This window comes from Lissotriton helveticus, chromosome 1_1 (genome assembly GCF_964261635.1).
Source record: "Lissotriton helveticus chromosome 1_1, aLisHel1.1, whole genome shotgun sequence".
Lineage (NCBI taxonomy): Eukaryota > Metazoa > Chordata > Amphibia > Caudata > Salamandridae > Lissotriton > Lissotriton helveticus.
The window spans coordinates 486,637,760-486,663,985 of record NC_136057.1 but is presented as its reverse complement, the minus strand read 5'-3'; the positions used below and the strand labels follow the sequence as shown (position 1 = coordinate 486,663,985).

The 26,226-nt window shown below is 46.4% G+C and overlaps 1 protein-coding gene across 1 annotated transcript in view; it reads right to left on the bottom strand.

Moving 5' to 3' along the window:
• POLR3B (RNA polymerase III subunit B) overlaps positions 1 to 26,226 on the bottom strand; it is a 943,591-nt gene that overhangs the window by 264,277 nt on the left and 653,088 nt on the right. The window contains exon 19 of the mRNA XM_078673925.1: positions 25,824 to 25,951. Coding sequence (XP_078530051.1) covers positions 25,824 to 25,951 — 128 coding nt within the window. The remainder of the gene's footprint in view (positions 1 to 25,823; positions 25,952 to 26,226) is intronic.

The window sequence follows — 26,226 nt, the reverse complement described above, 5'->3', positions numbered from 1 at the left end:
GCTGTCGAATGTCAAGTACGTGGTAAGTAAAAACATTTTCGTGTTTATGCACACTGATCTGCTTTGAATGCTGCCCCCCACCCCTCATTTCTATTAGGAGTACTCTCTCTTTGCAGATAGTGAAGGGTAGTTAACGCAGCCCTTTGCCCCCTTTGTAATCCGTCGTGCCTGCTTCTCTCTCCATTTGATTGATTGTTCTCTTTGGTTCATTCTCTATTTACAAACAAGCACAGAGTCGCAATACTCTGTTTAGTCTTTGCAGATAGCGAAAAATCGTGTAAAAAAACAAAAGGAATCGAGCAAAATCAGTAGGCCACTAATGGGATCTCTTTTTGACCTCGCTAAAATAGAAACATTAGGAACAACCTGTTGAAAATAGCAATGCGTATGTATATAAGCGGCGTTCATTTGTGTTCACAGTACCCCTTGTTGATTGTTTCAATCGAGCATTGAATTGTTCGAAGTTAATTCTCTTAAGGATCTTCTCTACCTGCAAACGAGGAAGAATAGGAATATTCTCTCTCCCTTTGCAGATAGTGAAGGGTAGGTAACGCAAGCCTTTAACACGTCGTACCTATTTCATTCCTCATTGATTGATTGATTGATTGATTGTCCGAACATTGACTGTTTGGGAATTAGTTCTTTTTGGAGGTATTCCCTGTTTGCAAATAAACGTAGGAAAATCTTTGCAAGTAGTGAAAGGGTACGTAATGCGGACCGTTCTCCCCCGTTGTAATCTGTCATGCCTATCTACTCCCCACTGATTGATGCACCTTTTTCACCCGGACCATTTACTAGAGATACGTCATCTGGCCCGACCAGAGAGCACCCCTAGTGAAAAGGACATATGCAATAATAACGAAGTGATCACTGTATCCTGTTAACAGAAACTTTACCATGAAACAACCAGGAAAGAAAAAAATAGGAAAACGAAAATCAGTAGGCCACTGATGAACATGAACTTTTATTAAACAACGAACAAAGAAACGATAACATAACGTAATGATAAAACCTATTAATGTCCTAGAAACAAGAAAACGTTAAAATATGCCAGTGGTGAGAGACCAGAAAAACAGTAAGAGAAACCAAATCACCCCTCGCTGTCCCACCGCCTGCCACGCCAAAAAAATCGATAGACTAGGGAAAATGCAAGTCAGTAGAACATCCACCCCCACTCTGGAAACTTCCAAGGTGGGGCAGGGTTCCGGCTACGCCCAGCCGGGAGCAGCCCATATAAGGCAGGTCCTGCTGCCACGCCTCGGCCAGGAGATCCTAACGTAGGGTGTAGCCGGAGGAGAGGCCGAGGCCAGCGGGACCCGGCCAGGGGATTGCCTTTACAACGCTGAACAGTTGCAGGGGGGGGGAATGTCTCCTCGACCCTCCCCTCTCTCTCCCAGTCCGGCCGCGGTGGCCCTTGAGAGTTGCAGGTAGTCCCGCCACATGCTCTTCCGGTCCGACCACCAACGGTCGGGGGGCCGAGGCCGACGGGATCCGGCTGCAGCCGATAAACCAAGAAACCCGTTCATGGGGCCAGAGCCAGGGGCGTCCGGCCGACATCCACCGGAAGCCCGGCCCGAAGACGGACGGGACACTTCTTTCTTTTATAATGGCTGCGACAACACTGGGGGGGGATGTCTTGCACATGCCTCCGACCCCCCCCCCCTCGTCCTCATCGCCTGGTCCGGCCATAACAAATCTCAAGCGAGACGCCGTGGGGTGCACTGGGAGGGAGAGACGGTGCGAACAGGCCTCTCCCGCCTCCCCAGGTGGAGGCTTCCCAGCTGCACCCTCAGCGCTCCAGGCGCCCGGAAAAGGGTTCTTCCACTGTGGCCATGCTGCAACGTCTCGCCCGGCAGGGTGGAGCCCGTCCGCTCATGTGACCCCGCGATCGCCGGTAGCTGCCGAACTCTCAAAATGGCGGTCGACCTGGCAAGAGCGGGCCCAGCATAAAGAAATGGCCCGGTCACTGGTTGACTCCACCACCGTAGTCCTCCACGACCTTGAAGATTCTAGAGGAGCCGCGGGAGTCTCCGACCCCCGATGGGGAATGACTGCCATGATCGCCCGTGGAGTGACGAAACTGTATCCGCGGGACGTCGGCGCTCCCATGCTGGCGCCAGCCTCACTTTGAATTACTAGAATCCTGCAGACCTCACTTCCGGTGAAAGCACAGTGTGACCCGGTAGGAAAAATTATTGCACCCCCTCCCCTTTTTGACTGATAGTTCAAACCACCGATCCTTTCCTTTGCCCTTTTAACGGAACTTTGGACTGCCTCCCCCTCTTTTACATTTTCTAGAGAAAACAAAACATTAACCACTACATTAGCATAGCAGTTGACACCAGAACTGTTTTCAAATTGAAAACCAACAACATCTTCAACAGAATCCTTTTTGTTTCTGCTGTGACCCTGCTACAGCACAGGCATTGTCCCCAGCAGTAATTCTGCAATGCCGGTAAGAATAGCTGTGGTGCCTACTGGACTCACTCACCCCCGCGGCGCCCCACGCCGTTTTTTGCTGGGCGGCAACTTACTAGACATCACTTTCGTGCCATCTAGATTTCAGCGCGTTCTGCTGCCTTGGAACTATTCGCACAACAGACCGCTACTGACAAGAATATTTCATTATTGGTGCTGTCAATTTCAATAAATCTATTGGATAATTCAAAAGAAATTGCCACGGTCTCTTCGTTGTTTAAATGTTTTTACTGTTTTTGTTTTCTTGTATATATTTATATGTTATTAAAGTTTTATATTCCTACTACTTTGTTGGAGTGCTATATATTTTTAATGTGACACATAATTGTAAAAACTTTGATGTACAAAGAGTCATTCCTGGAATCTTCCGCTTCAGGCTCGGTCCCCTCCCCAATCACAATACAGGATGGTTTTCAGATAGTAGGAACACGTGTGGTGTGACGGATCTCATCGGGTGTGGGCCTTGATCTACTATAACTCCTTTGAAGAGGGGTGATTCTTTACAGCTGGGGCCATAAACTACATCTGCAGGGCTAGCTGATAGCCTGGACAATCGGACACAGAGAAAGAGGAGTGTCAGAGGGTGCGGTAGTGAATAGGGCGAAAGGGAGGTGTCGGGCGGGCACAGAGTGTGATTCTCAGGAAAGAGCAGCGCAGATGGGGGGAGGTTTATTGCCCATGCATAAGACAGAGAGCGGTGGTGACCAGTGCCTAGGGAAGATGCTTGCGTGGGTGAGGAGCCATGCTACGAATCGACAGCGTGCAGAGAGTGGGTCTGGTCAAGACATCTAAAATGGCTGCCGTGCACGACAAAAGTGTGGCATTTCAAAAAAGGCAAGATGGCGCAGACAATGTTTTTCAACACTTCCTCATTTCCTTCGAATCGAACGTTAACAGACGTTGGGGCATATTACCAAAGTTAAGCGATATTTATCGCTAACGATGCTTACCAAACTATTTTTTACCACTAAGCATCGTCAGAAATTATCGAAGATAAACCTTGCTATTATCAAGGTTTATCGCAAATGCGATAATAAACGGCCGCAATGCATGAATATCGCTAAAAACTCAGCGATATTCATGCATTACCGAGCTAATGCTCTTAGCCATGTTATCCACCTCCCATTGGATAACATGGCTAAGAACTGCTCAGGGCAGGTGTTACTTTTTGGAGATATTCGCGCTTAGCGCGAATATCTCCAAAAGTTGGTAATAGGAGATAGATATCTTGCATGTTGTAATGCAAGTTATTGTGGTATATGGAACTCATACCATAATCTCTCAGGAAAGCAGAAACTGATCCTTTTGGGACCGCCTAAAAAGGCCTAGGGGGTGAGGAGTACTCTACTTTGCCCCCTTTTCACGTTCCGAACTATTTTATTTTACTCTCTTCTGTAATTACACAAAATAGCAGCGATAAGATGCATCGGAGACACACAGTGAGAGAAAGGAGGCCGGAGATGAAGAAGAGATGTCAAATACACATTGGAGATAATATAGTGGCAGAAGGGAAGTAAATATGAGTAAACTTACCATGTAACATAAAAATGTTGCACTCTATACTATAAGTCTCATTTTATACTACAATCACTTCGCTACAACCTCATAAATTAAAAATAAAAATGAATAATGTCTCAAACAATTTTTGATTTCTAAATATAAATTTATTCTTCAGAATTTTCTAAATTTGAAAGAACTAGTAACATGTCCTCATCAGCAATGTCCTCATTAAAAGTCTCCAATGATGATTCTTGTAACTCTATGGTCTCCAAACACTCGATAAATTCGCCATCAAGAGATTGATCAAAAAAATCATTCAAGTCATCTCCTCCTTGTGACAATATTTCATTATTGGTGCTGTCAATTTCAATCAATGTAGTGGAATCATTCAAGTCATCTCCTCGTGACAATATTTCATTATTGGTGCTCTCAATTTCAATCAATGTAGTGGAATCATTCAAGTCATCTCCTCCTTGTGACAATATTTCATTATTGGTGCTGTCCATTTCAATCAATCTAATGGAATCATACAAGTCATCTCCTCCTTGTGACAATATTTCATTATTGGTGCTCTCAATTTCAATCAATGTAGTGGAATCATTCAAGTCATCTCCTTGTGACAATATTTCATTCTTGGTGCTGTCCATTTCAATCAATCTAATGGAATCATACAAGTCATGTCCTCCTTGTGACAATATTTCATTATTGGTGCTCTCAATTTCAATCAATGTGTTGGACAATTCAAAAGAAATTGCCACGGTCTCTTCATTGTGAGCCATTTTATTTTGAAATTGCTTGCTGTAAATTGCAGAAAAAAATAATCACTTTCATTTATCGTTTTTAGTAATACATAATATAAAACTAACTTTATCAAGTATTTAGTATAAAAGAAGGACTGCAAATAAATAACAGAAAACATTTTTCAAATTATCTTCAAGTGTACAACATAGTTCCCCTTACAAATTAACAACTCACCTTTTTAAAAGTAGCAGAAGTGTTAGTACTGTGTAAATCAAACACCAGAAATTCACCACCAAAAATTCCTCACAAATGTACCTCAGACAGTAGTATCACAAAATGGCTGTGGTTTCCTCTCATTTGACATATATACATAACCAATTAACTTTCATCACACACAAATACAAAACCAAAGTAACATTTTAATTGGTTCTAAATTTCAACACTTTCAAATGTGTTTTCCCCATGCAATTTTCCATAGGACATTTACATACGTCTACAGCCTGAATGGCTGAACGGAATTACACCAAACTTGGCAAAATGGTACATCAAACCTAAGAGGTCAGGAAGGATCTACTATGCCCCCTTATGGTCATTTCCCCCTTCGCTTTGGCCTCCTCTTGTCTCTCAATCCTACCGAGAGACAAGATGGCGGCCGCTACGGACTGTTTGGAATGTTGACAGACGCCGGAGAACCAATCAGCTTCGCAAAGCTCCGTAACGCGAAAAGTACGCGAAGCGGAGCGCTGTTACAGATATATATCTTTTTTTGAACGTTAATTTCTCAAAATCCACTGGAGCACATATATTGAGACCTAGCAAAGGCACATCGGGCTACCAGTCCCTAATATTTTGCCAAGTTTCGTGCAAATCCATTCAGCCGTTCGATTATTATTATTTTGTTTTTTTTTTGCCCCGCGGGGCCCTTTTAAAACCTCCACATCAAACCTAGGGGGTCAGCGAGGATCTACTATGCCCCCTTATAGTTATTTCCCCCTTTGTTTTGACCTCCTCTTGTCTCTCGATCCTACCGAGAGACAAGATGGCGGCCGCTACGGACTTTTTGGAATGTTGACAGACGCCGGAGAACCAATCAGCTTCGCTTCACAAAGCTCCGTTGTGCGTAAAGTACGCGTCCTGGGACGCTGCCAGGTCCGCTGTTACAGATATATATCTTTTTTTAAACGTTAATTTCTCAAAATCCACTGGAGCACATATATTGAGACCTACAAAAGGCACATCGGGCTACCAGTCCCTACAATTTTGCCAAGTTTCGTGCAAATCCATTCAGCCGTTCGGGCTAAAAGTGAGGCCAACCGCCCTATGGAAAACTCAATGTTAAAAACACGTTTTGGGACCCCCCTTTTTTCTCGGCCCCCCCTTGACGACCCCCCCCCAAATTTTCAAGGGCTGCTCAGAAACAAAATGTGCCATTTTCCTGAAAATTTCAGCCAATTCCGTCCACAAACGCCAAAGTTATTAGACATAGAATTTTCAAAAATCCCATAGAGAAAAAATCCTAACTATATATACCTACTGGCGACCGCCAGTAGGTAATATATATATATATATCTCCTAGTGGCGGTCGATGGGGGGGGAGGTTTGTGTGTGTAGACATACACACATGTATGTATACTTGTAAAGCGCACTGTTACCTCGTTACGTGGTGTCCTGGCGCTGTATACCGCTGGGGAACCCGTCCTGGCTTTCTCTGTGAGAGGGCACCCCAAGGTGAAGCCAGGCATCCCCAGCGTTGCTAGGGCCGTTGTGGAGATTAAGCAAGCTATTGCCCAGAGTTGCAGAGTGGGACCCATGGTTAGCGTAGGGACCTAAGCGAGAATTATCGAGTCCGCGGACATTGACCCAAGACCCTGCCGCGTCGGGAATTGAACCCTGGTCCCGGGCTGACCTCAGCTTCAGGGTCTGCTGCTTCTAACCAGTGAGCCACACTTCTCCACATGTATATATTAAAACTAAAGGTTAAAGCTAAGTTATAGTTAGGAAAACTTTATTTCTTCTTTGCTTATAAACACAACCTAAACTATACAAAGAGGAGAAATTAAGTAGTTACACTTATAACTTACATTTCTAATTTACGCACCACTAGTTATAACTTACATTCAGAATTTACACACCATCTTCCATTTACTGTACATCGCACACCTCCGAAAGCATTCTTCTCAAATTACTCGCCAAACTACATTAACTATAACTCGCCCTTTCTACATGCACTAATAATACCCTTGCATATTATAAATCATTTCTCAGAATACAGGGCATGGTGGAGTGGCAAGTTATAGTCAACACTACCTTTAACTTAGCTTTAACCTTTTGTTTTTTCATTACACTTAAATGTTTTTTATTTTTTAATAAAAATGTGTTTATCAAATCATAGTGTTGAGTGTCATTTGAATGAGTGTTGCTAAATGCAGTATCGTAGAGTACAGTAAAGGACAGTGGTGTGTACTGTCAGAGTTTAGTTTTGTGAAGTGAAATACAGTGGAGTAGAGTAGACTGGTGTTGCCTAAAGTGGAGTAAAGTGTTATATAGTGGAGTGGAGAATGATAGAGTGTAATGCCATGTTGTACAGTGGAGTGGGGTGGCGTACAGCTGAATGTCGAACAGTGGAGTATCGTCGCCTGTAGGGTTGCGGAGTCCAGTGTCTCTAGTGGCATACAGTTGAGTAGAGTGTTGTAGAATGGCACAGAGTGGAGTAGAGTGTTGTACAGCTCAGTGTGAGGCATACAGTGTAGTATGGTGTTGAACACAGGCACAGATTGCAGTACAGTGTTGTAGAGAGTACTATACAGTGTTGAAGAGTGGAGCAGCGTACATTGGTGTACAGTAGGCTAAACTGTCGCACAGTGTAGTTGAGTGGACTGGCATAGCGTAGAGTGGACTCAAGTGTTATAGATTGGAGTGGCGTGTTGTACAGTGAGCTGGTATGCCATGTTGTAGAGTGTGTGAACCTGTAGTAGATTGGAGTACAGTGTTTGGCATAGAGTGGAGTACATTATTGTACATGGAGGTGAGGCAGAGTGCACGAGAGGGTGGTACAGTGGACGGCATATTGTGTTGTTAAGTGTAGTTGCAAAAACTGCCTTTCAGTGGAGCGGCGTAGAGTGGAGTGTTTACAATGGAATAGTGTAGAGTCTAGTTTTGTTGAGTGTAGTGGCGTCTAATGGAATAGCAAAGTGTGGACTGCCATACATTCTAGTGGCGTACAATGAAGTGCTGCAGAGTGTAGTAGCGTACAGAGGAGTTGGTACAGTGGAGTGTCATTGACTGGACTGGCATAAAGTGGATGGGACTAGTGTGGAATAGCATACAGTGAACTAGTGTACAGTGGAGTTCTATAAAGTGGAAAAGGGAACAGTGGAGTGGAGTGGCTTACAGTGGAGTGGACTAGCATAAACTGGAGTGGCGTACAGTACATTGCTGAATTGTCGAATAGGGTACAGTTGAGTGGAGAACACTGTAGTGGCACACATTGGAGTGGCGTAGAGTAGGATAGCGCGAAACAGTATAGAGTGGAGCAGCATAGAGTGGAGATGCATACAGTGGAAAAGTGTATGGTATATTGGTGTAGATGGAGTAGTGTACAGCGGAGTGTCAGACTGGAGAGGTGTACAGTGGATTAGCATACAGTGGAGTAGCCTGGAGTGGAGTAGAGTGGAATAGCATAAACTTAAGTAGCGCACAATGGAGTGGCGGTGAGAGAAGTGGCATAGTGGAGTGCGTAGAGTAGGATAGCGCTAAACAGTATAGAGTGGAGCAGCATAGAGTGGAGATGCATACAGTGGAAAAGTGTATGGTATATTGGTGTAGATGGAGTAGTGTACAGCGGAGTGTCAGACTGGAGAGGTGTACAGTGGATTAGCATACAGTGGAGTAGCCTGGAGTGGAGTAGAGTGGAATAGCATAAACTTAAGTAGCGCACAATGGAGTGGCGGTGAGAGAAGTGGCATAGTGGAGTAGAGTTGAGTGGAGTGCCATACAGTGGAATAGCAGACAGTGGAGAAGCATGCAGTTGAGTGGTGCACACTGTAGTGGCATACACTGTAGTGGCGTACAGTACAGTAGGATAGAGTGAAATAGCATAGAGTGGAGTTGCACCCAGAAGAATAGTGTATTATAAATTGGTGCAGGGTTGAGTAGAGTACAGCGGAGTGTCGCAGACTGGAGATGCATACAGTGGATTAGTGTGGAGTGGCATGGAGAGGAGTACAGTGGAACAGCATAAATTGAAGTGGGGCACAGGGGAGTGGCAGAGAGTGGAGTGTGGTCGAGTGGAATGCCATACTGTGCAATAGCGTACACTCGAGTGGCATACAGAGAAGTGGTGTAGAGTGGCATACAGTGGAATAGTGTACAGTACACTACCATATGCTAAAAGAGCGTCCAGTCGAATAGCGTCAGTGGAGTGGTATACAGTGGAGTGGCGCACACTAAAGTGGTGTAGATTGGAATGGCATACAGTAGAGTAGCATGGAGTGGGGTACAGTGGAGTAGCTTAAAGTAGCATAGCATAGCATACAATGGGGTGGCATACAGTGGAGTGGCATGAAGTTGAATTTATTGGCGTAGTGTTGTTGGGTACAGTGGAATACTGTATAGTGGAGTGGCGTAAAATGAACTGGCGTACAGTGGAGTGGCGTAGAGTGGAATCATTTATAATGGAGTGTAGTAGAGGGTAGTGGCATAGAGTGGAGTGGTAAACAGTAGAATAGTGTACAGTGGAGAGGCAAAAAGTGGAGGGATGCCGAATAGAGTGCAGTAGAGAGCAATAGCACACAGTGGAGTAGCATAGTGGGGAGATAGCATATACTGGAGTGACGTAGAGAGGAGTAGACTGGAGTGGCATAGAGTGCAGTTTCATACAGCTGAATAGTGTAGAGTGGATTGGCAAACAGTGTAGTAGTGTAGACCAGAGTGTCAAACAGTAGGGTGGCACACAGTGGAATAGAGTGGAGTGGTGTACAGTGGCGAAGAGTGGAGTTTGGTAGAATGACTGGTGTACAGTGGAACAGCATGGAGTGGAGTAGAGTAGAGTGGTATAGCCTAATGTGGAGTGAGGTATGGTGTAGTGGCGAGGAGTAGATTAACAGACTGGAATGGCATATAGTGGAGTGGCATAGAGTGGAATGGTGTAGAGTGGAATGTCAGAGTTCAGTGTAGTAGACTGTATTAGCGTTCAGTGTAATTGTGCAGCGGCGTGGTTTAGAGTGGAGTGATTTAGAGTGGAGTGACGTACAATGGAGCATCATAGAGTGCAGTGACGTAGAGAACAGTCAAATGGCTTACAGTGGAGTGGTATAGAGTGGAATAACAATGAGATTACTGGTCTACAGTGTAGTCACAGTGAGTGGAGTGTCATAAAGTGGAGCGTAGTAGAGAGGCGTGGAGTGTCGTACAGTGGAATAGCATAGAGTGGAGCAGGTCCTGGTGGCAGCTCCCACTGTGACAGTTCTCCTGCCCAGTTTGCCCGCAGTCCGCTACCCTTTGCTGCCTGGCTACCTGCTGCCGCCTGTTTGTGCCTCCGCTGCTTCTTTCTTGGTCTATTTTGCCTTTTCTGCACGTTTTTCTGCCCTCGGTTTTGCCCTCTTCTGCCTTTTCTGCTTGTTTTTCTGCCCTCTTTTTTGCCTTTTCTGCTTGTTTCTTCTCTCTTACTGCCGTTTCCCTCTTCCCTCCACCCTGTGCCCCACCTTCCCAACAGGAACTACTTAATAGAGGCCACATCGAGGCCCGTTGACCAGATCCTTGTGTCAGCTCCCCCTGAGACAGTTGTCCTCTATCCAGTTTTACCGCAGTCTGCAACCCTATATTGCCTGTCTACCTGCTGCCCTCTGTGCCTCCACTGCTCGTTTCTTGGTCTGTTTTCCCTTATCTGCTAGTTTTTCTGCCCTCCGTTTTGCTTTTTTCTGCCCTCTACTTTGCCCTCTTTTGCTCTGTTTTACCTTTTCTGATCGTTTTATGCCCTTTGTTTTGCCTTTCTACTCATTTTTCTAACCTGTTTTGCCTTTTTTGCTCATTTTCTGCTCTGTTCTGCCTACTCTGCTCTTTTTTCTACCCTCTTCTCCTCTGTTTTGGCATTCTGCTCATTTCCCGCTCGGTTTTGCCTTTTCTGCAAGTTTTTCTGCCCCCTGTCTCATTTTCTGCTTGTTTTTCCGCCCTCTTCTGTTTTCCATTCCAGCTTGTTTTTCTGCTATGTGTTTTGCCTTATGTGCTCATTTCTTCCCTCTTCTTGCAGTTTCCTTCCTCCCACCACCCAGGGGCCCGCCCTACCCCAGGACCAACTTAATGGAGGCCACAGCACTACCCCATTGAGCAGGTCTTCGTGCCAGCTACCCCGTCCAGCTTGCCCGCAGTCCGCTACCCTCTGCTGCCTGCTGAACTCTGTTTGTGCCTTTTCTGATTGTTTTTCTGCCCTTCTGTTCTGCCTTTTTCTACTCGTGTGCTGCCCTCTTTTTTGCCTTCTTCTGCTAATTTTTCTGTCCTCCATTGTGCCTTTTCAGCTCGTTTTTCTGCGTACTGTTATCCTCTTCTGCTCTGTGTTGCCTATTCTGGTTGTGTTCCTGCCCTGTGTTCTGCCTTTTTTTGCAAATTTTTTGGACCTCTGTTTTGCCTTTTCTACTCATTTTTGTGCACTGTTTTGCCTTTTTTGCTCGTTGCTTCCCTCTTGCTGTCGTTTCTGCAAGACCTGGCTTTTCGCCGGAGACCTCGCACCCCAGCACCCAGATACCCCAAGGGGTGACAGTAGTGTCCCCTACAAATGCAGATTGATTGAATGATTGGAGTGGCATAGAGTGCAGTGGAGTACAGTATAGTGGTGTAGAGTGGAGTGGTAGAGTGGAATGGGGTAGCATGAGGTAGCAAAGAATGGAGTGCCATAGAGCATTACAGCGTAGAGTGGATTCAAGTAGAGTGGCGTAGAGTCCAGTTGCAAACAGTGGAACAGCATAAAGTAGAGTGGAGTCGAGTGGCGTACAGTAAGGCAAAGTGAAGTGAAGTGACAATAGCATAGGGTGGAGTGGAGTAGAGTTAAGTGGCGTAGAGTGAGATAGAATAGAGTGGAGTGGCACAGAGTGGAGTGGCACAGAGTGGAGTGGCACAGAGTGGAGTGGCACAGAGTGGAGTGGCACAGAGTGGAGTGGAGTGGCACAGAGTGGAGTGGCACAGAGTGGAGTGGAGTGGCACTGAGTGGAGGGGCACAGAGTGGAGTGGCACAGAGTGGAGGGGCACAGAGTGGAGGGGCACAGAGTGGAGGGGCACAGAGTGGAGGGGCACAGAGTGGAGGGGCACAGAGTGGAGGGGCACAGAGTGGAGGGGCACAGAGTGGAGGGGCACAGAGTGGAGGGGCACAGAGTGGAGGGGCACAGAGTGGAGGGGCAAAGAGTGGAGGGGCAAAGAGTGGAGGGGCAAAGAGTGGAGGGGCAAAGAGTGGAGGGGCAAAGAGTGGAGGGGCACAGAGTGGAATAACGTAGAGTGGTGTGAAGTATAGGGGCATACAGTATGGTGGTGTTGAGTGCCATAGAGTCGAATGGCTTAGAGTGGTGTCAAGTGGACATGAGTAGAGTGGAGGGGTGTAGATTGGAACAGCAGATAGTGTCTTGGCCTACAGTGGAGTGGCGCAGAAAGGAATGGTGTAGAGTGGAACAGTGTAGCATGGAGTAGTGTACAATACAGTGGAGTGGAGTGGAATGGTATATAGTCCAGTGGTGTGGCATAAAGTGGAATAGCAGAGTGTAGAGTAGTGGCGTACAATGGAGCGCCAGAGTGTAATAGCAAAGAGTGTTGTGGAGCAGAGTCAGGTGCTGTACAGCGAACTAGCGTGGAGTGGCAGAGTGCAGTGGCATACAGTTGAAGGGTGTACAGTATAGTGGTTTAGGGTGGAGTGGAGTGAGGTGGAGTGACAGAGTGGAACAGAGTAGAGTGGCGTAGAGTCCAGTGTCGTACAGAGAGACAGCATACAGTCGAATAGCATAGAGTAGAATAGCAATGAGTTAATTGGCATAACGTGGAACATCGGAATGGAAGCGATGTGGAGTGGCATAAAGTGGAGTGGCGTAGAGCAGAGTTGAGTGGCGCAGAATGGAACAGTGTAGAGTTGAGTGGCGTGGAGTGGAGTTGGGTAGAGTGAAGTGGTAACGAGTTGAGTGGAGTACAGTAGCATACAGTGGATTACAGTAGACTACTATAGTGTAGAGTACAATAGCATAGAGTGTCGTTCAGCAGAGTGGTGAACAGCAGAGTGGCACAGAATGGAACAGTGTAGAGTGGAGTGGCGTACAGTAGAGTGTCATAAAGTGAAGTGGTGTAGACTACAATAGTGCAGAGTACAATGGAGTGGTGTGGAATGGCATAGAGTGGACTAGCCTACAGTGCAGTGTCATAAAGTGGAGTGGGGTAGAGTGGAGTGGTGTGGAGTGGAGTTGTGAAGTGTGGAGTTGTGTAGAGTGGAAGAGCTTCCAGACACTCCCCTGAATGCATATCCTGACTTCCAGCCATTTAGACACTATTTGGGAATTGACATCTATTCCAAATCCATGCTGGGTTTTGTGGAAGCCAGTTGGCTTATGCTGGAAACTCAATTGCCTATAATCCCCAGCTCACTGCTCCATCTCAACCCCTGCAGGCCAAGGATGGGTGGAGGAATTCAGCTCATTTGTGGCTGGCTGCTGCTGGCCTGCTAACACCCAGTGCACATGATTGCTGTAAGCTCTTTTAAGCTCCAGCTCCCTTCTGTCTAGCCTTATTCATGCATCCTCCTCAACGTGTGTTCCCCGCACCGACACGCCATAGAAATCTAGGACCTGATCGACACCCTCTCGCCCGACGTCACCTTCTTCACGGAAACCTGGATAAACGCCACCTCCGGCCCGACATCGCCACAGCCATCCCCGATGGCTACAAGATCCAGAGAAAGGACCAGCCCCTTTGCCCAGGAGGAGGACTCGCGATCGCACACAAGACCCCCCTCCGACTCTCCACATCCAGCACGAGTGACCCCCACTCCAACACTGAGCACCTCCACTTCCAAATCCAGACCAGCCCCAAGACCACGCTACGCGGCACCCTCATCTACAGACCGCCAGGACCACGCACCCAGCTCGCTACTACCATCGCCGAACTCGCCGCACCCCACGCCATCACCTCCACGGACTACATTTAACCCTTGACCCTATCTCAGCGGGAGGGACAAATATCCGCTTTAGCCACACCACCCACCCCCTCTGGACGGATCACCACTACGTCGATTTCACCTTCAACACCACCTCTGCACCCAAACCCGCCCCGCGCCCTCCACAACGGTACTGGAGCAAGGTCACAGAGAAACTCCTCAATACCACCCTCCTCTAAACCCCCCCCCAGCGCCGCAACCAACACCAACTCCACAGCCATAGAATTTCACCGATGGATCTCCTGCTGCGTCGACAAGCTCGCACCCCTCCGCCACCCTGCCAAACAACGCCTTCCGAAGGCCACCTGGTTCACCACAGATATACAAGAAGCCAAAAGATCCTGCAGACACCTAGAGAAAACCTGGCGGAACCAGAAAACCATGGTAGCAAGGAACAACCACAGGAGCGCCCTGAAGAAATCCCACTAGAGCATAAGAGAAACCAAACGGACCTTCATAAGAGACAAAATCCAGACCAATTCGACCAACACCAAGGAACTGTTCAATGTCATAAAGTAGTTCGCAAAACCCTCCAGCAAAGCCACAGACATCTCACCTTTCCAGGAACTCTGCGACAAGCTCAGCCCCTTCTTCCATCTGAAGATCAAGGTCCTCTACGACAAATTCAGCGAACCAACACCGGACACCACCACCCCCCTACCCACCGCCACCAGTAAGCCAGCCATCACAACCTGGGACCCCGCCAGCGCCAAACAAATCACCGCGACCATGATGAAAACCCACTCAGGAGCCCCAACGGACCCCTGCTCACCGCACATAATCCACAGGGCCACCATCGCACTCAAACTAGAATGGACCATAAACGCCTTCTTCAGATCTGTCATCTGCCCAGAGGACTGGAAGCGGGTGGAGGTTAAACCCCTCCTCAAGAAACCAACGGCTGACCCAACGGACCTGAAAACTTACCCGCCCATATCTCTCCTCCCCTTCGCTGCCAAAGTCACAGAGAGACTCATAAATGCCCAGCTGACTGCCTTCATCGAAGATAACTCCTTCCTAGACGCCTCATAGTCTGGATTCCGTAGCAACCACAGCACCGAGACTGCCCTCCTCGCCGTCACGGACATCCACATGCTACTCGACCAGAGACACACTGCTGCCCTCATCCTCCTAGACCTCTCCGCAGCCTTCGAATTTGTTTCACATCGCACGCTCGCAGCCAGACTTCTCGATGTGGAGATACAAGGAGCTGCCCTCGACTGGATCCAATCCTTTTACCCGGCAGAACCCAGAGGGTCAGACTCCCTCTCTTCCTCCCCGAACCCACAGACATCAACTGCGGAGTATCCCAAGGATCAACGCTCAGCCTCTCGCTCTTCAACATCTACATGGCCCCCTTCGCCGACATCGTCAGACAGCATGGGTTCAGCATTGTATCCGACGCCGATGACACCCAGCTCATCCTCTCACTCACAAAGACTCCCGAGGACATCAGACTGTTTCCAGGAAGGGATGAAGAACGTGGCAGCCTGGATGAAAGACAGCTCTTTGAAGCTCAACTCAGAGAAGACCAAGGTCCTCATCCTCGGACCCTGCACTTCCGCCTGGGACAACACCTCTTGGCTGTCCACCCTCGGGAGTCCTCCCACCCCTACAGACCACGCATGAAACCTCGACATCATCCTCGACTCCTCCCTTTCCATGACCCGCCAGATCAAGCCCGTCGCTTCCACCAGTTTCAACTGCCTACGCATCCTCCGCAAGACCTTCAAATGGATCCCCCTTGATTGCAGAAGGACCGTCACCCACGCACTCATAACCAGCAGACTGGACTAGGGAAACGCCCTATACGCTGGAATCAACAGAACTCTTGCACAGACTCCAGACCATTTAGAACGCTGTGGCTAGACTCGTCCCCGGGGCACTGCGTCACAAACACATGACCCAACACCTGTGAGACCTCCACTGGCTCCCTGTCGAGAAGAGGGTCACCTTTAAACACCTCACCCATACCTACAAATCCCTCAACATCGGACCCAAATACCTCAACGAGAGAGTATCCTTCCACGTGCCCAAGAGGAACATCCGCTCCGCCGACCTCGCCCTGGTGGAGGTTCCCCACATCAGCAGAAACAGAACAGGCGGGAGATCCTTCACCTACATCGCAGCAAAAACCTGGAACGAGCTCCCTGTGAACATCAGACGCTCCTCTACCCTACACTCATTCAGGAAAACCCTCAAGAACTGGCTCTTCGACTGATCCGGAGCTGCTCTCCCTCCCCCCGCGCCTTGAGACACTCACGGGTGAGTAGCACGCTTTATAAACCACTGATTGATTGATTGATTGTAGCTGTGTACCGGTGAGACCGACTCTTGTTTCCTGAGCGATTGATAGCCTTATTCCCAGAGTTTTTGAGCTATAGTTATTCCTTGTTCCTAAGCTGTACCGGTTTTCCTTGTTCCTGAATTAGCACTGCCTTCAGTGCAACCCTGATTCCCGAGCTGTAGCTAATTCATTGTTCCTGAACTAGCACTGCCTGCAGTGCTAGCTTGACTCCTGTGCATTAGCTAAATTCTTGTTCCTGAACCAGTACTGCCTTCAGTACTACTTGTTCCCTTGATTCTCTAAACAGCACTATTCTAGTATATCTTTGTAGCCTCTTCTTCTGTGTATCATTTTCCAGTCTCTGCCCTTCTTCCCATTTTCTTGGTTCCAGTTCCTAGTTTGCAGTCTTTCTATTCCCGCTGTTTTGCTTATTGTTTCCTTGTATGTTTGTGACTTGCTTTCTGCCAAGTGTGCCCTGTGATTTCCTTCCTTTTCTGTTAAGCACTCCTCCTTGCTAGCTCCTTGTTTATTGTGCTTGTGTTTAGTTCTACACCCTTTGTGTTACTGCCTTGCGTGTTCCTGTCTGATTACCAGGTCCCGTGGGTACAGCTGACAAGCTAGGTGTGTTTCTTGTTCGCTGTGAATATTGTCTTTGAGTTACATTTATAACATCACCATAGGTATCTGCTCCACAGGCCCTGCCTTTTCCTTGAATATCCTAAATGTGGGTATTTACAGTCAGTATCTGTAATAGCAATTGTGGGTGAGGAACTTACTTAGTTTCAGTCTAACCATGTGGAGCTCCAGAGTGCTTTCCCCCACATTTCCTTTATTGTTAATGTTGTGTGATCTTGAGTAGCTCTGCAGCCAGTATTCGGTCTACTTTGTGTTCCCGGCCACCAGTCCTAGCCGGAGTCCCTGACACATGCCAGTGTCCCGGACTGAGTCCTGACTACGTAGAGCAGAGTAGTCTAGAGCAGAGTGGCGTACAGTGGAGTGGCGCAGAATGGAATAGTGTAGAGTATAGTGGTGTACACTGGAGTTGTGTACAGCAGAGGGGCACAGAATGGAGAGGCTTAGACTGTAATGGAATATAGTGGCATAGAGTCAAGGGTTGTACAATGGAATAATGTAGAGTGGAGTGTAGAGGCGTACAGTAGAGTGGTATAGAGTCAAAAAGCATACAGTGGAGTGGTGTACAGTGGAGTGGTGTATAGTAGAGTGGGGTAGAGTGCAGTGACGTACAGTGGGGTGACAGACTCGAAAAGCTAAGAGTGGAGTGGCATACAGTGGAAGGGCATACAGTGGAAGAGCATACAGTCGAGTGGTGTACAGTAGAGTGGACTAGAGTGTAATAACCTAAAGTTACATATAGTGGAGTGGCGCAGAATGGAATAGTGTAGAGTGGAGAGGCATAACGTGGATTTGGGTAGAGTGGTAACAAGTTGAGTTGCGTCCAGTAAAGTGGAGTGGTGTAGACTAAAATAATGTAGAGTACAATAGCGTAGAGTGGTTTGGTGTTGCATAGAGTGGAATAGCGTGCAGTGGAGTATCGAACAGTAGGGTTGCATAGAGTAGAATACCGTAGAGCGGAATGGCCTACAGTGGCATAAAGTGGAGTAGAGCTGAATGGAACAGTGTAGTGTGGAGTGGAGGGGTGTAGAGTGGAGTGGTGTAGAGCAGAGTGGCGGAGAATGGAGTGGTGTAGAGTGTAATGCATAGAGTGTACTGGCGCATAGTGGCGTAGAGTCAAGTTTTGTACAATGGAATAACGTAGAGTGTAGTGACGGAGTGCAGTTGCATACAGTACAGTGGTTTAGCATGGTGAGGTGTAGAGTGGAATAGAGTAGAGTGGTGAAGAGTCCAGTGGAGTACAGTGGAATAGTGTAGAGTGGAATAGCATAGGGTCAAGTGGCATAGAGTGAAATAGAGGGGAGTGGAGTAGAGTGGATCAGCGTGGGATAGAGCAGAGTGGCGTTGCACAGAATGGAACAGAGCGGAGAGGCATAAAGAGGAGTTGGGTAGAGTGAAGTGGCAATGAGTTGAGTGGCGTACAGTAGAGTGCCGTAAAGTGAAGTAGCGTAGACTACAATAGTCTAGAGTACAATAGCATACAGTGGAAAAGCATACAATGGAGTCTCATATAATAGAGTGGTGTAGAGTGAAATGGAGTGGTGTAGAGTGGAGTGGCTTGGAGTGGGGTGGATTGGAGCGGGGTGGCATGGAGCGGAAAGGCCAAGAGTGGCGTGAAGTGGCACAGAGTGTAGTGGTGTAGAATGGAATAGAGTGGAGTTGGGTAGAGTGGAGTGGCATACAGCATAGAATCAAGTACCGTACAATGGAATAAAGTAAAGAGGAGTGGTGTGAAGTGTAGAGGTGTAGAGTAGAGTGGCACAGAGTCGAAAAGCAGAGTGGAGTGGCATAGAGTGCAGTGGCTTTTAGTGGAATAGAGACAAGTATTGTACAATGGAATAACATGGAGTGTAGAGGACTAGAGTGGCGTAAAATTAAAAAGCACAGAATTGAGTGACATAGTAGCGTAGAGTGCAGTGGCATAGAAGGGCGCAGAGTCAAAAAGCATATAGTGGAGTGGAGTACAGTCAGGCGTACAACGGAGTGGCATATTGTGGAGTGGCATATTGTAGAGTGGCATACAGTGTAATAGGCTAGAGTGGCGCAGAAAGGAAAAGTGGAGAGGCCTAGCGTGGATTTGGGGAGAGTGGAGACGCCTAGCGTGGAGTTGGGTAGAGTGACTTGGCAACGAGTTGAGTCGAGTGGCGTAGAGTACAATAATGTAGAGTACAATAGCGTAGAGTGGCATTGAGTGTCGAAGAGTGGAATTGCATACAGTGGAGTGTCGCACAGTAGATTGGCATAGAGTAGAATAGCATACAGTGCAATGGCCTACAGTGGAATAGCCTACAGTGGTGTGGAGTGGTGCAGCATGGAATCGTGTGTAGTGGAATTGAGTGAGTGCTGTACAGACGAGTGGGGTAGAATGGAGGGGAGTAGAGTGTATTGGTGTAGACTAAAGTGTTGTACTGTAAAATGGAATGACCTAGAGTGGTGTGGCATAGAGGACAGTGGGGTACCGTATAGTGGTGTAGGGTGCAGCGGTGTAGAGTGGGATAGAGCAGAGTGGTGTTGAGTCCAGTACAGTGCAATAGCGTAGAGTGGAATTGCGTGGATAGAATAGCATAGAATGGAACAGCGTAGAGTGAAATTGTGTGGAATAGGATAGGGTAGAGTGAAATAGCATAGAGTGGATTAGCATAGAGTGAAATGCCGCAAAGTGGAGTGTCGTAGAATGGAACACTGTAGAGTGGAGTTGGGTAGAGTGAAGTGGCAATGAGTTGAGTGGCGTACAGTAGGGTGATGCAAAGTGGAGTGGCGAAGACCACAATTGCGTAGAGTACAACAGCATATAGGGGAGTGGCATAGAGTGGAATAGCGTACAGTGGAGTGTCGTACAATAGAGTGGAGTGGTGCAGAGTGGCATACAGTCGATTGGCAATGAGTGGAACAGCGTACAGTGGAACAGCCTGGAGTGGGGTAGCATACAGTATAGTGGTTTAGCATGGTGAGGTGTAGAGTGGAATAGAGTACAGTCGAGTGGCTTGGAGCAGTGCCTAGAGTGGCGTACAGTGGAGTGGCGCAGAATGGAATAGTGGAGAGAGGTGTTAGGTAGAGTGGAGTGGTGCACAGTGAAGTTGCGAAGAAGCACAGTGGCATAGACTCAAGTGTCCTTCAATGGAATAATGTGGAGTGGTGTAAAGTGTAGTGGTGTACAATCAAGTGGCATGGAGTGGCGTGGAGTCAAAAACCAGAGCGGAGTGCCGTAGAGAGGAGTGGCGTACATAGGAGTTGCATATGGTCAAATAACGTAGAGTGGAGTGGCGAAGAGCGGACTAAAGTAGAGTGGACTAGAGTGGGGTAAAGTGGGGTAGAGTGGAGTGGCATAGAGTGGAGTGGGGTAGAGTGGATAGCATACAGTGTCTTGGCATGGAGTGGAATAGAGTGGAGTGGCATAGCGTGGAGTGGCACAGAGTGGCATAAAGTTCAAAGGCATTGAGTGGAACAGTGTAGAGTGGAATTGCCTAGCATGGAATAGCGTAGCATAGAGTGGAGTGGCATAGAGTGGAATAGTATTCAGTTGAGTGGAGTCGCATAATGGCATAGAGTGTAGTAGCAGTGAGTGAAGAAACAAACAGTGGAGTGGCATAGAGTGTAGTGGAGTTGAGTGTCGTACAGTGCAATATTGTAGAGTGGAGTGGCAGTGTGCAATGGTGTACAAATGAATGGCATGCAGTATAGTGGTTTAAGGTGGAGTGGCGTGAATGGAATGGCACAGAGTGGAATAGAGTAAGTGGAGTCGGGTGAAGTGAAACAGCGAAGAGCGGATTGGAACAGCGTAGAGTGGAACAGCGGAGTGGAACAGTGTAGAGCAGAGTGGAACAGCGTAGAGCGGAGTGGAACAGCGTAGAGCGGAGTGGAACAGCGTAGAGCGGAGTGGAACAGCGTAGAGCGGAGTGGAACAGCGTAGAGCGGAGTGGAACAGCGTAGAGCGGAGTGGAACAGCGTAGAGCGGAGTGGAACAGCGTAGAGCGGAGTGGAACAGCGTAGAGCGGAGTGGAACAGCGTAGAGCAGAGTGGAACAGCGTAGAGCAGAGTGGAACAGCGTAGAGCAGAGTGGAACAGCGTAGAGCAGAGTGGAACAGCGTAGAGCAGAGTGGAACAGCGTAGAGCAGAGTGGAACAGCGTAGAGCAGAGTGGAACAGCGTAGAGCAGAGTGGAACAGCGTAGAGCAGAGTGGAACAGCGTAGAGCAGAGTGGAACAGCGCAGAGGGGAGTGGAACGGAGCGCAGAGGGGAGTGGAACGGAGCACAATGTGGAGTGGAACGGCGCACAGTGTGAAGTGGAACGGCGCACAGTGTAGAGTGGAACGGCGCACAGTGTGGAGTGGAACGGCGCACAGTGTGGAGTGGAACGGCGCACAGTGTGGAGTGGAACGGCGCACAGTGTGGAGTGGAACGGCGCACAGTGTGGAGTGGAACGGCGCACAGTGTGGAGTGGAACGGCGCACAGTGTGGAGTGGAACGGCGCACAGTGTGGAGTGGAACGGCGCACAGTGTGGAGTGGAACGGCGCACCGTGTGGAGTGGAACGGCGCACCGTGTGGAGTGGAACGGCGCACAGTGTGGAGTGGAACGGCGCACAGTGTGGAGTGGAACGGCGCACAGTGTGGAGTGGAACGGCGCACCGTGGAGTCGGGTGGGGTAGCGTGGAGTGGGGTGGTGCAGAGTGGGGTGGCGCATGGTGGGGTGATGCAGAGCGGGGTGGCGGAAATGTGGGTTGGTGTAGAGTGAAGTGCCATAGCGTACCATATAGTGGAGTGCCATAAAGTGGACTCTGCACGGTACAGTGGCATAAAGTGAAACAGAATAGAGCAGAATAGCATACCGTGGAGTGGTGCAGAGTGGAGTGGCGTACCGTGATGTGGCATTATAGCATGGAGTGAAGTGGCATATAGTGAAGTGTCATACACTGGCATGGCATACAGTGGAGTGGAGTGCCATAAGAGTGGAGTTGCATACACTGGAGTAGCGTGCCATAGAGTGGAGTAGCACAGACTGTTGCGGCATACAGTGGAGTATCATGGTATGGAGTGGCGCAGCGCAGAGTGAAGTGGCATAGACTGGAGTGTCGTAGAGTGGAATGGCGTAGAGTCAAAGTGTAGAGTAGTAGCGTAGACTGGAGTGGCATGTGGTGTAGTAGAGTGTAGTTTAAAGCGACGTAGTGTGAAAGTGGCTGAATGGAAGGAGATACATTTTTTGCCCTAATATATATATTATGGGGCGTAAAGGGTAACTTTTGGTGTTAGATCTAAATAGGTTAAGTACTATTAAAGTTATGACTGGTAAAACCTGTAGTTATATATTGGACCACTTTGTACTGTGGAAACTTAGTGGTGTACCTTGCTAGAACCTACAAAGTACTGGGATAGTTAGAGGGTATTTTTAAAAAGAAATATGTAAAAAAAACACAGAAGTACAATATATTTGTGAAATTCAGTGAATTTTTTGTTTTACAAATTAATATTTTTATTTTATATTTTGGCAAAATTGGACAGAACTTTCAACGTAGTACTGCAGTACTGTCTTTACTTATTTAAAAAAAATATATATATATGTAAAAAAGAAATTGAAAATACACTTTACTGCACTATATTTGTTAATTATAGTGTGGTACAGTGCTTTATAAACGTTCTTACATATTTAATTTTTTTTATTACTTTTTACGTTTTTTAAGTACTGCGGTACTTCCTGGGTGGTATTGTGGTGCTCTGTGAACTTAAAAAAAAATATATATATATATAGAAACTTATGAAGAATTTTCCCTATTACCACTGTAATAAGGTGGTAATAGGGAGGGAAAAAATATAAAACCTACTACTACCTATATCTAAGGCCCTAACCCAGAACAAAGCCAAAGTGTGGGTAAAAGATCATGGCTGGCTTTTACTTTTGTAAAGGCAACCATTTACCTAAGCATATACTGCCTTGTCATGAGCATGTACGGCAAAATAGGTCAGGAATTTTGTGGTATTTTGCGGCCTCAGATACCATTAAGTTTAAAGCCCTTATACTTTTTGGGAAAATGCATTGGGAGAAAAATGCGTTCTGGGGCCCCACTTTTTAATTCGAATCCCCACAAAATTTGTAATCATCCACCAATGTAAAAAATTTAATAGGTCGGTAAAGTTTCATGGAGATTCCTGAAATGGGCACAAAGTTATTACCGATCAAAAATCCAAGGAATTCCAGTCTCTCGGAATCCCAACTATATGTACACGGTCGCTACCACCACACTGTAATGTAAAAAATATATATAAATATTTTTTTTTCGGTTTTGTTTTTGCAGGTTTTGCATTCATGGTTGAGTATAATGACAATGAAGACAACCAGACACGGCATGCATTCAACACATGACTCGTACCATACCCAGAATTGATCCTTCCACTGTTTGAGAAAGTATAGGATTACTAGCAAAACATATGTGTAATATAGCTGTAAATAACTAACATAAAAAAGAATGTTATAATTAACTGAAGTTTCATCTAAGATAGAGATTCAACTTAAATATGAAAATGTGGTTGATTTGACTGTTGAGCTGGCAGTTTAAATAATGTTTTTTTGTCTTCAGTGTACACATCAAACTGTTATCGACTTGCTGGCAAAAGGACAGCCAGCGGTACGATATAGATGTTAAAGAGTAAATACACATCTCTGCGGTACACCACATGCAACATGCCTTGGGCTTGAAAAGTAGAAGGAAGATGGCCTGAGAGGAATGACAAACCATTTCAGAGCAAGTTTCTCAAGGCTTATGTCCTTCATTCTGGCAAGCAGAAACAAATCATTGATGGCATTGAATATGGAACTCGCTCACTCCGAGCATCAGAAAAATCTCATGTACTTCAATATTCAAAAAAGAAACGGTCCTTCCTATTGAGCAAATTCCTCCCTTAATCCGCAGCAGCCCGTTCACACCATGTTCTAGAAACCCCAACAAACAATCACTCGACCTACTCCAGCCTGCTGACTGATACACTCTGTGATTTCACCAGACTCCAGATGGAGCTCTTCATTCTATAGTTAGGCGCAATCCTCTTGTCCTTATTTGGCACTGAGATATCCTTTTGAGGACAGCTACATCTAAATGTCACCATTGTGAATACCTAGAACAAGTACGAATGCATCATAAGTTACTAACCTAGGCTCTTTCTAACTGTATTATTGATTGTACAAATGTTTCTTTGTTTAAAAATTCTTTATTTTGATACCTGGCCACTGTTTATAGGTATCAATTTTACTGTTTAAATCTACAATGCTATAAATATGTGAAGCGCTCTGATACCCATTTCTGGGTCTTGTTCGCACTATACAAAACACTAAATAAATAAAATCATTGTTTGGTAAAATGAGCACCCTCGCCTTCTCATTATCTAGGCCTACAGCTTACATGACAAACCAAAATAAATCATACCTTATCAACTAAGAATTGCTTCACAAACGTTAGTGATGTACTATAGAAGGGTTTCAACATGTGTGGCTAAGGCAGAGCTCAACAAGTTAGAAAGATGGCCTGTGATCTAATCATACTTTTTCCTAAACTTGACTTTACATCATCGAGGTGAGTGGAAGCTTTATAAAGAGTGGACCGCACTTCCAATGAGCTGCACTGTTGCTGCTTCACTTGAAGCCAACTGTGGCAGTGGGCAGCGAGATTAAGCTTAAATCGAGTCATACTCAATTTAATTATTAATATCTGACATTTCTTTCAAAAATCCGTGGTTGCCAACATGGCGGCTCACCTGAAATCCCTAGCCTATAACCTAAAAAAGGATGTTTACTTCTGAATTCTCACGTGAGCCAATTTCAGGCGGACCCTAAGCTGGACACATCAAAGTAGGCAGTACGCCACTTTCCAGTCTTTTAGAGAACAAAATAAAATATTGCCATAAGTGGGATAGGGGGTAGAAAAGAAGCTCACACCTCTCCCAAGAAGTATGTTTATGACAATGGCAGAGTGAAAGTACCCAATAAACAAAATGAAATGCATTTGGAAATGTATTGCATCCTACCATCCACAACATTAAAACAAAACTCAACAATGTGTGTATGAAGGCCTTTCAGTCTTACTGGGTAAACATGTTACTGCGTTCTGTGAATCACTGCATCGGTCACATGCATTCATAAGGACAAAATAGGTCTAGGTAACATAGGTCTATTGCTTGAATATTTAAGAAACGGTCATGTCAGTTGTATGTTAAAGGACATTATTAAAATCCTTAACATGGTGTGGTCTATTGGGTAGTATCTAATGAGGTAGCTACAGAATCAAAATGTCAGTCAATGCTGATTAACACAGTAAAACTTCTGCGCTGACTATCAATATATCACTGAGTTCACAGGTGCACATTATACACTACGAATGTGGGCATAAGCTGTACGATGCATGTCAAATTGCATGGAAAAGAATGAAGCTTCTCTAACTCAAGTACAAGATGCTATGCTGCTCTACCTTCTGGGTTGGCTATGCTCTGTAGTCCAGGCATTCTGGTGTGGAGTGGTACAAACTGTATGAAGGGTAGTTAGTGTTCCAATCTACGCTGGTCCACTTTCATTCCACCTGGGCATAATTACTTGGAACTTAGCTATGCAAGCTACATTTTTAGAGTGGAATTTATTAAGGTCCAGAAAAAGATAGCTGAATGCTGGATAACTTGATCAGTGAGATAAAAAAACTGAACACTGATATAATATATGCGAATGATGAAGATAATCTGATCTATTTAAAAAAAGATAAAAAACCCGATGAGGTTTAGCCTAAATTTAGGGTCACCTGGAAAAGCTGAGCAGCAATTAATGGGGAACACGGAGCAGAGGAAGAAAGTGATCCAAGCATGACTTGCTCACAGTGTAGCACTGTAAAGCATATTTAAAATCCATTAACCCAAGTTGTTTTCACATAGTGTTGTTAATTAATGTTGATATATTTTGTGAACCTTTGCTGATGCTATGCCCGCCGTTTTATACCATCTCAAAATAATGAATAACAAAAATGGTTTTAATCTTACCCATTGCTTGTTTCCCCATAGCACATTGGTATGTGTTTCTTGGCGACTGGTTATGATGGGGATATGGTATTAGTCCTGCACAAACGCCAAGAAGAGTGAAAGGTTCAATTTCCAAGTGTGTGGTGTGTCTGAAATAAAGCGGGAAAAACAATGTTGGGTAGAAATTCAAAACTTTCCACAAAGTGCAATTGTTTCACTGCTATATTTATTATCAAGGACTTGATGACAGAAGCTATAGGTTTCAAACTAGGCAAACTATGCAAAATGAAATGAGATTGCCAACACCATCTCCGTATGTCAACCCAGCACAGCCTGTATCTCATTGGTAAATGCTTCACTGTAAGGCTTGGGGCACGCAACTTCGACTGTGGATGGTGGACAATTTAGCTGCAGCAGTTTATTC